We start from the raw sequence: 12,107 nt of genomic DNA, 5'->3' as shown, positions 1-12,107 counted from the left end.
TGGAGATACATCTATTTAGGACAGCTGAGAAACTGGTCCAGTTTCACACTGTTTAGATATCAAGGTGATGGGGGTCTTAGAAATACTTCGAATAGATACACACATCTGTATATTACATATACAAAAGCGTGTGTTGTACACAAAAAGAGCATAAGAAATACTTGTGAAAAGCTTACTACATCAGCTTTACCTGATCCGGCCAGTCTTTGGGCACAGAGGGTAGGATTGCGGCTACTGCCTCATTCCTAGGTGTGGTTTGGAAATATTATACAGGCATAACATTTCAAAGGTCACTAGTGATTTTGGGTGCCCAGATTGGGACACGTTAAAGGAGCCTGATTTTCAGAAATACAGGGCACATCCACCCTCTGAAAAATCAGACTCCTTCGAAGTGTCTCAAGTTCAGCACGCAGACGATGAGGGACTCAAAATTACTAATCACTTCTGAAAACATAGACAATACTTTCTCTACCACCGTTTCCAAAGTTTTGAGGGGGTAGGCCTTTTCCTCATTCTCGCTTCCCAGGTTACACACCTCAGCGGCTTCCAAAATTGAAAGTATCTGCAGTGTATCAGAAATCACAGTGGTTCGTTACTGTCAAAAATATCCAGATTTGCCTGGATCCACGTCTTCTGGAATCTTTGACCCAGCGCGCACTGCAATCATTGCTTTTACACCCTGATCCCTATTTTTCATTGTAGACAAGACACTGTCCTACCCAAGAACCTCTCTTAATTAAAAAAGAAACAGGTGCCAAGCATTTCATTATGTTGCAGTTTGACTGCAGGCCTGGCCGGTGGGTTAGAAATTACAGACAGAGAAAAAGACTAAAATAATAAGTGGTTTGTAAAACAAAGTGTTGAAATAATAAGGAAGTGAAAGTCCCTTAGGAATTTCTGGCAATCATAACAAAGTAGGATTAAAAAAACCAAAAGTGTACCTAGAAGTACCATTAGAATTATTATTAAGCAATCACTTTGTAGCATCTAGTGGATAAAAGGGTGAAAAGAAATAGCTAATCTAGATTTGTAAAAAACAAAACCATGCCAAACCAATTTAATTTTCTTCTTTGACAGGCTTACTAGCGTAACAGATGCAGGGAAGCAAAACACACAATATACCTTGATTTTAAGTAAGGCTTTTGATACAGTCCCACACGGCATTCTCATAAGAAAACTAAGGAAATGTGGTATACATGAAAATACTATAAGGTGGGTGGGCCAGTGGTTGAAAAACTGTATTCAATGAGTAGTTATCAATGATACACTTTGTCTGAGAGTGTATCTAGTGGGATCCTGCAGGGATCTGTCTTGGGTCCAGTACTATTCAATATTTTCATTAACTACTTGAATAATTGAGTGGAGAGTATGCTTATAAAGTTTGTGGATGACACTATACTGGGAAGCCTTGCTAGCACTTTGGAGGACAGGATTAGAATTCAAATCAGCCTTGATAAATTGGAGAATTCAGAAATCAACAAGAAGAAATTCAATAAAGACAAGTGCAAAGTACTACAATTTAGGAAGAAAAAAACAAATGCACAAATACAAAATGGGGAATTACTGACTAGGCAGTGGCACTGCTAAAAAGGAGGGTTATAGTGGATCACAAATTGAATGAGTCAACAACGTGATGCAGTTGCAAAACAAGGCCAATATAATTAAATCAAAGTGCAAAAAATTATGCTTCAGTTCTGGCAAATAGACTGAAAAAGTATTTATCTAGCTATATTAACAGAGACCAGAGAGCATTTGTACTAAACAGGCAGCTAGCTACTGGACAATTTTCAGAGTCCTTAGACCTGATCTTCTTTGCAGACTCTACCATTAAGCCCCCACCTAATTTATCACTAGATGCAGAAAAAGCTTTTGACAGAGTAAACTAGCAGGTCTTAAAAGCCACTCTTGATACATTTGGCTTAGGCCCTAAATTTTAAAACTGGATTTCTGTCTGGTATTCCAACCCATATGCTGCTACGATAAGAGTAAATGGATATCTGTCAGAAAATAAAGGCACATATTAAGGATGCCCTTTATCGTCTCTTATTTTTGCTATGGTAACAAAAAGTCATTTGCCCAATTGATCAGGAATAATCCTAGCAAATAGAATTACAATAGGAAACAGGGAACACAAATTAGTGTTCTGTGCAGACGATGCCATAGTATTTGTTATGAATCCAGCTCACGGGACTACTAGAAAGGCAAGAGGTCATCTTAAAATTTGGCAAAGTATCTGGGTTTAAAATAAATTATGACAATCACAACTCCTGGATATAGATGTGGGCTCTGATCTACAGAAAGATATAAAGGGCAAATACAAATGGATAACGACTTCAATGAGGTGCCTGAGAATGCACATTTCTGAAAGACAGCAAGACATATATTAGTTATACTCCTTTGATTAAGAAAAATCAAAACATATCTGAAAAATGGTCAATATATATATAATTTCATGGTTAGGCAAAATTGCAGCAGTTAAAATAAATCTCTTACCCCAAATTAACTTCCTTTTCCAAACTCTTCCAGTTTTAGTCCCAGGAAGTTACTTAGATCAATTGCAATCCATGATAAATTAATTTGGGGAAAATTAGACACCTAGAGTTAAGCAATCTGCTTTATTCAAAGGCCATGGCAAAAGGGAGGCTTTACCACACGTTAAGCACTAATATCAAGCTAGTCAGATCAGAAAGTTAAGTTACTGGCTAACACCAAACCTTAGTAAACAGTGAGTAGAGACAGAACAAATTCACCGTTGTGCAAACAAACTCTACATGATCGCCTGGATCAAGAAATCCCATGGGATAAAATGAATATAACCACCTTTTTATGAAAGCAACAGCAGAAACTTGGTATAGTTTATTTAAAAAACTAAGCCCATACCCATCACCTCTAACACCCATAGTAGATAATACAGAATTTAAACCGAAAGCCTGGGAAGTTTTGACATTTGGGACCTCACGGGTATATCAAAATTCTGCCTATTGTTTAGAGACAATATATTTAGATCACTTGATGAAATACAACTTGCAAGAGACACCAACATTTCAGTATATCAATACCTACAATTTAGACATTTTTCACAAAATAGCAAACAAACATAAAATTACAGAATTTGAAAAACACTCACTACATCCATAAAACAAAATGTATTACTCTCCATTCTATAAGTAACATCTAGAGATTGCTCTGTAAAGGACAAAACTATGTTCATGAAATGATGGAAAGTTGACAGACACCAACTGAGGTGTGAGAGAACATATGGCACCATGGTCCCCACACTTAAACACATTAATAGAATTTTAATGTAGTTTTCTTTTATCAGTGGTACCCAACTACCCTTAAAATTAAAATTAAGTTACAGTACAGGGATTAGCAAATGCTGGAGAGAATGTAATGAAAAGGGGAAGAGTTCTCCATAAATGGGGGATGTGCCAAAAAATTAAGACCTTTTGGAAAGCTGTCGGAGACTCCATAAGCTGACACCCCTTTATCCCCCTGTCAGATAATGTATTTTTATTAAATTATCCTGAAAACTATGCATCTTATAAAAGCCATAAAAATTTATCATTCATTTTCTAGCTTCTGCTAGACTTACTATAGCGAGGTGGTGGAAAAGGAGTAACTTCCCCAAATCTGTTAATTTGTATCAAAGAGTGTGGGAAATTCTGGTACTAGAAAAACTATATCTTCAAGTCAGAGTCTTACATGGTAGAAGGGAAAAAGATAACTACTTCAAAAGAGTTCCACCAGACTTCTGAGTTTGCTGGAAGAGAGTCATCACCCACCACCAAACCTAGTAGTTTGAGAACTTTCTTTGAATACCAAGGAAGGCAGAAACTCCTTCAACAACAGTTAAAATTAAACTTAAAGTCAAGCTATTAAAATAGGGGAAAGAGATGGGATTAAAAAAAAAGGAGAAATCTTAATATTGTGTAGAGTTTTGACAGGACAACTAATAAGTACATTATGCATCTAAATGTAAGAAAAGCAGAATTCTGGATCTAATCACAAGACAATGAAAGACTGACACTATCAGCTGACAAGGCAGAAGAGTGAGACTTAAGAAGAAAAGCTGTAACCACAATATATGATCACTATCACAAACAAAGAAAGCAACTCGGTAGGGGGACTTCCACAGGCCAATTTATAATTGTGTATGTACTAAGTTTCTCTCTATTTAAATTGTAAAAAGACCGGCTCTGTTAATAAATACAATAAAATACACCAAAAATCCCAGCCTAAACCCAGGAGAGAAAGGTAATGACACCATCTAAGCTCTAAACGTAAGCCCTCCTCTGACACCACACACTTGAACCAAAAGTATTTATTAAAAAGAACATGATCTGTTGAAAGGCTCTTCACGCAGTTGTTCATCATCAACTTTGTCACCCTCCAGAACACCGGAATGCAGGTCAGAACTCCTGTGAAGGGCTAGTAAGTAATCTAGTTAGATATGCGTTAGATTCTGTTTTGTTTAAATGGCTGATAAAATAAGTTGTGCTGAATGGAACGTATATTCTGGTTTTTATGTCTTTTTGTAACTTAAGGTTTTGCCTAGAGGGATTCTCTATGTTTTGAATCTGATTACCCTGTAAGGTATTTACCATCCTGATTTTACAGAGGTGATTCTTTTACTTTTTCATCAATCAAAATTCTTCTTTTAAGAACCTGATTGCTTTTTCATTGTTCTTAAGATCCAAGGGTTTGGGTCTGTGTTCACCTATGCAAATTGGTGAGGATTTTTATCAAGCCTTCCCCAGGAAAGGGGGTGTAGGGTTTGGGAGGATTTTGGGGGGAAAGATGTTTCCAAGCGGGCTCTTTCCCTGTTATATATTTGTTAGACGCTTGGTGGTGGCAGCAATAAACTCCAAGGGCAAAAGGTAAAATAGTTTGTACCTGGGGAAGTTTTAACCTAAACTGGTAAGAATAAGCTTAGGGGGTTTTTCATGCAGGTCCCCACATCTGCACCCTAGAGTTCAGAGTGGGGAAGGAACCTTGACATAACCCATAACTCCCCCCGGTGCTACATGCAGTTCACTTTGCCAAACCCAGGATCTGGACTTTGATGTTCACAATTTAAAGTTAAGGGCCTAAAGTTGCATTTCTTTCTTAGGAAAAAGGGAGGTGGGGGGGGGGGAGGAAAGGAGAAATTCAACAAATGAATTAATTGCTCCACATTAATCACATTGACAGGCTAGAATTAGTGAGCTTTCTTTTAGAGCTCTCTTGTCCAATCTGTCCATGAGCCACACTTTAATGATACAAAATGCACCCTGGAGGGATTTGTAAAATAGGTTACTACTGGCACATTTCAGGATTCTGTAAAAGCGGAGGGTGCCTTTTCAGAATGAAGGAAGTGAAGCAGAATGTGTCAACTGCCCTAAGCTAGGAAAGTAAAAACAAACAATGAAAATAGATAGCCTCAATCATCTTGTTTGTTTTGCCTTGGCTATGCACTGCCAGACTGAGTGCAACCATCAAACTCCAGGCTAGTACAGAGAAAAGTGCTGGAGAAGACACCAGGATACCTTCATCATCACCGCACAGCAGGCACAGAAAAGGTTTAATGACTGACAGTCCTGAATTCAATAGACTGCTTTGCAGCTTCAGCTACCAATAGGTGCTGTAGTTACCCAAAGCTTAAATGCATAACATTAACTGAGCCCTAAATGCATAGCACAGCATGCGACACCACCACAAAATGAGGAAACAAGAAAGAGTAGATCATGAAGCCCAAATGGATATGTGATCACTCCTTTAGGCTTAGCTTGTTTAGCCTAACTAAAAGAAGGTTGAGGGGAGATATGATTGCTCTCTATAAATATATCAGAGGTATAAATACCAGAGAGGGAGAGGAATTATTTAAACTCAGTACCAATGTGGACACAAGAACAAATGGATATAAACTGGCCACTAGGAAATTTAGATTAGAAATTAGACGAAGGTTTCTAACCATCAGAGGAGTGAAGTTTTGGAATAGCCTTCCGAGGGAAGCAGTGGAGGCAAAAGATCTATCTTGCTTTAAGATTAAACTCGATAAGTTTATGGAGGAGATGGTATGATGGGATAACATGGTTTTGGTAATTAAATATTCATGGTAAATAGGCCCAATGGCCTGTGATGGGTTATTAGATGGGGTAAGATCCGAGATACCCGGGAAAGAATTTTCTGTAGTATCTGGCTGATGAATCTTGCCCATATGCTCAGGGTTTAGCTGATCGCCATATTTGGGGTCGGGAAGGAATTTTCCTCCAGGGCAGATTAGAAGGCCCTGGAGGTTTTTCGCCTTCCTCTGTAGCATGGGGCACGGGTCACTTGCTGGAGGATTCTCTGCTCCTTGAAGTCTTTAAACTACGATTTGAGGACTTCAATAGCACAGATATAGCTGTGAGGTTTTTTTGTAGGAGTGGTAGGTGAAATTCTGTGGCCTGCGTTGTGCAGGAGGTCAGACTAGATGATCATAATGGTCCCTTCTGACCTAAATATCTATGAATCTATGAATCTTTAATAATGCTTTTTGCACTATCAGCTTCCTGATGTAACCAATTTTCAGTACTTATGGGAACTCCAGCTTGGGACAGCCCAGAGTTAAACTTGCATCGATAAGGAGGGACAACTGAGAAAAATAAATTAAGAGCTGTAAGGGCCTGATCCAAAGCTCCCGATCATCAAATCACAAGACTCCACTGACTTTAATAGGCTTTGGATCAGGCCCAAAAGAGAGGACAGCCATGCAGCAGTATCAAGCTGCAATTCACACCTGCACATTATTCTTCTCTACCTCTCTCCTTCTCCACTAACAGTAAAATGCGCGTTGTGTGCATGTTGAAGTAAATGGCATTAGCTGGCAAGCATCTATTGCACAGCATGAGCAATGGAGAGCTGTCCAATTTCCTGAAATCTCTTCATGCATGAGCTACTACAACAATGAAATAATCTGTGGCTGTGCAACAAACAACAGACACATGCAGAAAGGCCACGCCCCAACAGTCCCTGCAGATGGCTGCTTCAAGACCTTATCTTCTCCTACCCAGCAATTCACTCACAGGAGCAGCTTTCACCAACTCCAATCACGCCACGCCAAGCCCTTGACCAGCTGGATTTGCCTCCCATTTATAGTAAGATTTTTAGCCAGCTGTGGGGCCTGGAGGTAGAGCCCTTTTCACATTCTCAAGCTTCCTAAATGCCATAAGCAATAGCATGTGCTGCCAAGCTGACTCAGACCCTGCAAAAGTAACATCAGTTTCAGTACCTGCAGTCATGGCAACTAAAATCTAAAAGGAACTAATTGGAAGAGGCTTCAGATGTGAGTGGGAAAGTTTCACTATCATCAGACTTGTGGGTTTACTATAGCTTTAGTGACCCCCAACACTTTCATCTCTGATAATGTGAATCTCCTAGTTTAAGTACGGAACTAGTTCTATAAAAATATTAATTCCTCTGATGATTTTGGAGAGTTCACATTAAGCAAACCTCTGGTTAGGTCTACACTGCATAGTCAACACAGGTGACTGGCATCCAGGTCTGAGCACCCAACTTAGCCTAGCCTGGGTGTGAGTGTCCCCATAAAGTCCTACCCACAATACTGGGTCCTCGCTATTTCTATAGGCACCATGGGGGCATATTCCATGGTTCTTCTTGCAAAAATGTTCCAGAAATTTCTCTCAGTCAGTTGGGTCAACTGCAGGAGAACAAGTCCTGTACTTCCAGGGGAATTGTCAGTGCTTAAAGTAGGGGACGGGGTGCCGAGGCTTGGGTCACAGGCCTGGCTCAATACATAAATACCAAATCAAGCTAGGTCTCAGCAGGGCCACCTTTAAGGACCCTCTTACCAGAACTGCTAGGCCCAGATGACAACAGACCCCACACACACTTGTTTCAGACCACTGGGAATATGGGAAGGCACTGGAGTGATTCAGCTTGGTTCCTCACTGCACAGTTGGTGGGTTACTAACCTGAGTTAAGGCAAAGCCAGGCTCTCACCCACACCTCCAGCCAGGCAAGCTACTCTAGTGCTTAATGCATCTCCAACCCAGGCCAGATGTTTTTGTTTGGACAGCAGGGGGGAGTTTAAGGCTAAAACCAGGATTAACTGTGCAGCAAGCAGAGAAACTCTCCCTGGTTCACCTGATTAGCATGGTGGCATTAGCACTGCAGGTTAACCCGTTGCTTTTTGTTTCCCCTCCCCCTTTGCTTACCGGGTGCATTTCACATAGCACAACTCATTTGCTGTTCTAGAGGGAAGTGACACATTGCAAGACTGGGGGCTGCTATGAAGACAGCGCGCTTTGCTAATGCTCAGGCTCTGCCCTGCTCACCTGCTCTCGCTCTGCAGACAGGCACAATCCCCGGCCTCCGAGGTTGACGGCGGTCACAGTTCTCCAGCAGACACGGGAAACAGCTCGCACAGACTGATCCCACCTGACCAGGGCTCCCAACAGCCCAAGCCAGCCCAGCAACGGTTCCAGCTGCGGCCTCAGCTAAGCAGATGAGAGCTGTACCGAGAGGGGGGCCCCCACAAACACCGCCCGCTGGCCCTGCAGCCCCTGGCCACGCTCCGCTCCCGGCCCCCGTTAAAGCAGCCAGCGGGGTGCCCCCTGCTCGGGCTGGTCGCGCGCCCGGCAGCAGCGGGGATGCAGCGCGGGACGGGAGCGGAGAAGAGGCCCTGCGGGTCCTGCGCAAAGGCGAGGGGACGAGGCGCCCCCCAGCCCCACCTGAGCAGGCGGGGCTCCCGCGCTTTAGCGCGCTCAGGAGGCGTGCGTCTTTGCCCACGCGGAGGCTGGCTATGGAAAACCAGCGCCGGCAACCCCCAGGCCGGGGGGCGGGGGTCTATCCCGCCGCCTCCCTCCCCCCCACCCCGGGACTCGTTATCCGGCCCAGAGCCGGACCCTCCAGGGCTTCCGCAAAACTTCTACGGCGCAGAAACTTCAGCCAGTGCGAAGTAGCCGGGGAAGCTCGTCTTTGCAATGCGTAAAATGCACCCACGGGGGCCCCCACTTACACTCCCCCCCCCAGGGCTGGCGAGCACGGCGCGGCAAGCCGGAGCCACCCAGCAGCCCCGGAGGGACTAGTCCAGACACACGCGATGCGGTAGCTCCTGACGGCGCTTGGGGATCAGCAGTGACCTGAGGTTAAACTGCACCCCGCAGAGCCCCGTGCCCCGCTCCTTCACTCCGGAGTTAGTTGCGTGTAGAAACGACACCTCCCCCCGAACCCCATTAAACCGAGCGCCCGAGCCACTAACGCCTGGGAAGCCGCCTGCGGCAGAGGCTCACGCTGGGCTGCTGAACTGAGCGGAGCAGAGCCCCGGAGCGGCCAGACCCGCACAGGGCAGCCGGGAGGCCGCTCCGCGCAGAGTCCCGCGTGCTGGCGGTGGGTGAGCAGCGCCGCTCACAGCCGCGCGCGGGGCCGCTCCCGCTCCTCCCTCCCCGGGGCCCGGAGACCCACCCCCCGCCACACACCCCCCCGACCCAGGCTGCCTGCAGCCGGCGCGGAGAGCGCCTTCCCGGGGAAACTCGGCGTGCAAAGGAGGGCTCGGCCCCAAAGGACCCCGGTGAGCACGTTTCGGGGGGGCAGAGCGCCCAGATCTCCCGCAGCTACCCCCTCTTCCCCAGCGCCAAGACCCCTGAGTCCTGGTCGTGTCAGCCTGATCCGGGCAGAAGCTGCCTGCTGGGCTCCCTTTTCGTTGGCTGCCGGTGCCCGGTCCGTCAGACACCCCCGCAGGCGGGCAGCCGTGGGGCCGGGGATCTCCCTACCCTGCAGCGATCCCAGCCCGCTGAGCCAGGGGCAGGGCACTCCTACCTTTCGCAGCATGCCGGGCAGCCTGGGCCGAGCTCCTCGCACCGGCGATGTGCTCCCCTGCCCTCTCACTCCCTGGCCCGGCAGCGGCACATTTCCTGCAGGGGTATCTTGCGAGCGCACATTGAATCCCCAGGCACCGGAGTCTCTAGTGGCGCTCCCGAAGCCCGCTCCGCTCGCACATGCGTGTGGCACCCCCGTGTAGGTGCCCAAGCAAGCAGGGCGCCGTTATTTGCAATCAGCACCGACTCGCAGCTCTAGGACCCTGGGCCAGCCTGACACTGCAGCCGCGAGGGAGCCGCGCCGCGCAGCCGCCGGGCTCCTCTAAGCACGGGGCCGGGGGGACCCAGGGACGCAGAGATGCTGGTCCGCGTTTTTGCTCCGCAGATCGCCAGCCCCGTGCGGAGACGCCGCCTGTTCTCCCGCAGCAGGGGTGGCCCCGGTGGTGAAGCCGGGAGGCGGCTGCAGCTCAGCCGCTTACGAGGAGCTGAGGATCTAGCGGGAAGGAGGCTGCAGGGTCCCTCTCCTTGCAGGGGCAGTGCTCAGTTCCCCTCTCGCCCAGATCACACCCAAAACCCTCTGCAGTCAGCCACCAGAGACCTGCCTCTGGCCACGCCCGGCAGGGGTCAGCCTGGATTTGGAAGGAGAGAACAGCTGGCGCCTTAGGGGCTATTGGGGCAGGTAGAACAGCTGGACAAATAGGGGAGAAGGCGGTGGAGTGAGCACTAGCTGGACAGCCTGGGGCGTAGGGAGGAGAAGAACTAGGGTCAAGAATGGGTTAGGTAAGAAGATAGCCAGCTAGGGGAGGGGTCGTGGATGGATGGGAGCTGCCTGCTTGTGCTTCCTCTTGTAAAGTGCTGCTGGCAGCAGGCCCACCGGTGCGGGGCTTCATCTCTTATTTCATACAGGGCCCTAAAAATCCTAGGGCCAGCCCTGCTGGAAAGAATATGGGACCAGATCATGGAACCATAGGGTTAAAAGGGACTGCAATGGTCATCTAGTCTAACCCACTGCCAAAATACAGCTCAATGAGGCCCTGATTTACACCAGTTGAGGATTTGGCCTAAAGAGTTTTACCTGTTCCAGCAGAATGTTTAGGCCCTGTACCTAGCCCAGAGCAGAGGAGTAGTCCCTCTGAAGTCAAGCACCCTGCTGAAGGCAACTTCTGAGGCTTAAAGCCAGGCACCTGCTTAAGTACCTTCTTGAGTCGAGACCATAGAAACTAAACCTGTGCACTCCTTTGCCCAGCCTGTCCCTGCTGACAAGAAGCACCGAAAGGTTTTCACATTTCACCATCAGCTAGAAACAAATCACTTTTATTATGTACGCAGTTATGTGGAGTCAGGAACGAATATCCCCCCAGATCAGAGTGGCAGTGGCCTTTCTCTATGGCATAGGGTGCAGGTCACTTGTCAAGGTTATCAGGATATAGCTCACTTAATGAATTCCCTGCCATTGCAGGAGCCTCAGGCACTGGTGCAGCTCAGTTCCTCCTATTCTCTGCTTCTGGCACATAATAATCTAGTCTCCTGGGGGCTGTAATGCTTTGGCCTAATTTCAAGCATTGGGTGATGCTGGCCTGTGATATACAGGAGGTCAGATTAAATGATCTGTCAGTCCTTCTGACCTTAAACTCTACATTTCTGTAACAGTTTAATAACAAAACAAATGGCACCTAATACAACTTTAAAATATTTCAGTGAACAGTTCACATCTTTTACTATTAATAATGCTTTTGTCTGAGTTAAAAGTGCTCATGTTAAAATAGTAATTAATCTGGAAGTTTAGAAAGATATTCAGCCTTGATTAAAAAATAAATTCAAATGATAATTAAAGGTTGTGGCTCTTGCCCTCCAGTGTATGGCCGTGAATCATTGCTTATTTTATCTAATCAGCGCTTACCCATCATGTGCATACAAATGCCCAGTTACTGATGGTGGAGGATAAAAGTAACAAATTGTGTCAGTGCATTGGAAGGGCAGAAGCAAGCATTTTAGACTGCTGTCACACATTGTAACAATGCATTGTATCATCACAGTCACGCACACTGCATGATGTGTGTCTCATCCTGTAATATAGTAAGCTATAAAGTTTCCCATGTGTAGGAAGGAAGAAAAATGTTTTGTAGTTTAAGTAATATAAAGATTGAATTAGTTTAAAAATAAAAATATATGTTTTTGTAGCTCATGTAAAGTGCAGGTCTGTTAGCAATCTGTTAGGAAAGAATATGGCTTAATTAGAAAAACTGGATTTGAAAGGTAACTGATAAGATAGAAGAGCAGCCCCAATTATCAAGGATGGTTAATTAG

General features: G+C 45.7%; 1 protein-coding gene across 3 annotated transcripts in view; it reads right to left on the bottom strand.

Annotated features, from left to right (window-relative positions):
- The window catches only part of TMCC3 (transmembrane and coiled-coil domain family 3), a 230,458-nt gene extending 220,431 nt beyond the window's left edge, over positions 1-10,027 (bottom strand). For 2 of the 3 annotated variants that reach the window (XM_074941901.1, XM_074941900.1), the window contains exon 1: positions 9,802-10,027. Coding sequence is in view for 1 of the 3 variants with exons in the window: in XM_074941900.1 (XP_074798001.1) it covers positions 9,802-9,813 (12 nt within the window). In the remaining 2 variants the exon portion in view is untranslated. Of the gene's footprint in view, positions 1-8,318; positions 8,582-9,801 lie in introns of those variants that run through there. The other variant, XM_074941902.1, reaches the window with a different exon arrangement.
- Between the last annotated feature and the right edge of the window lie 2,080 nt (positions 10,028-12,107).

Source organism: Natator depressus, chromosome 1 (genome assembly GCF_965152275.1).
Source record: "Natator depressus isolate rNatDep1 chromosome 1, rNatDep2.hap1, whole genome shotgun sequence".
NCBI lineage: Eukaryota > Metazoa > Chordata > Testudines > Cheloniidae > Natator > Natator depressus.
This window is presented reverse-complemented; position numbering and strand designations above follow the sequence as displayed.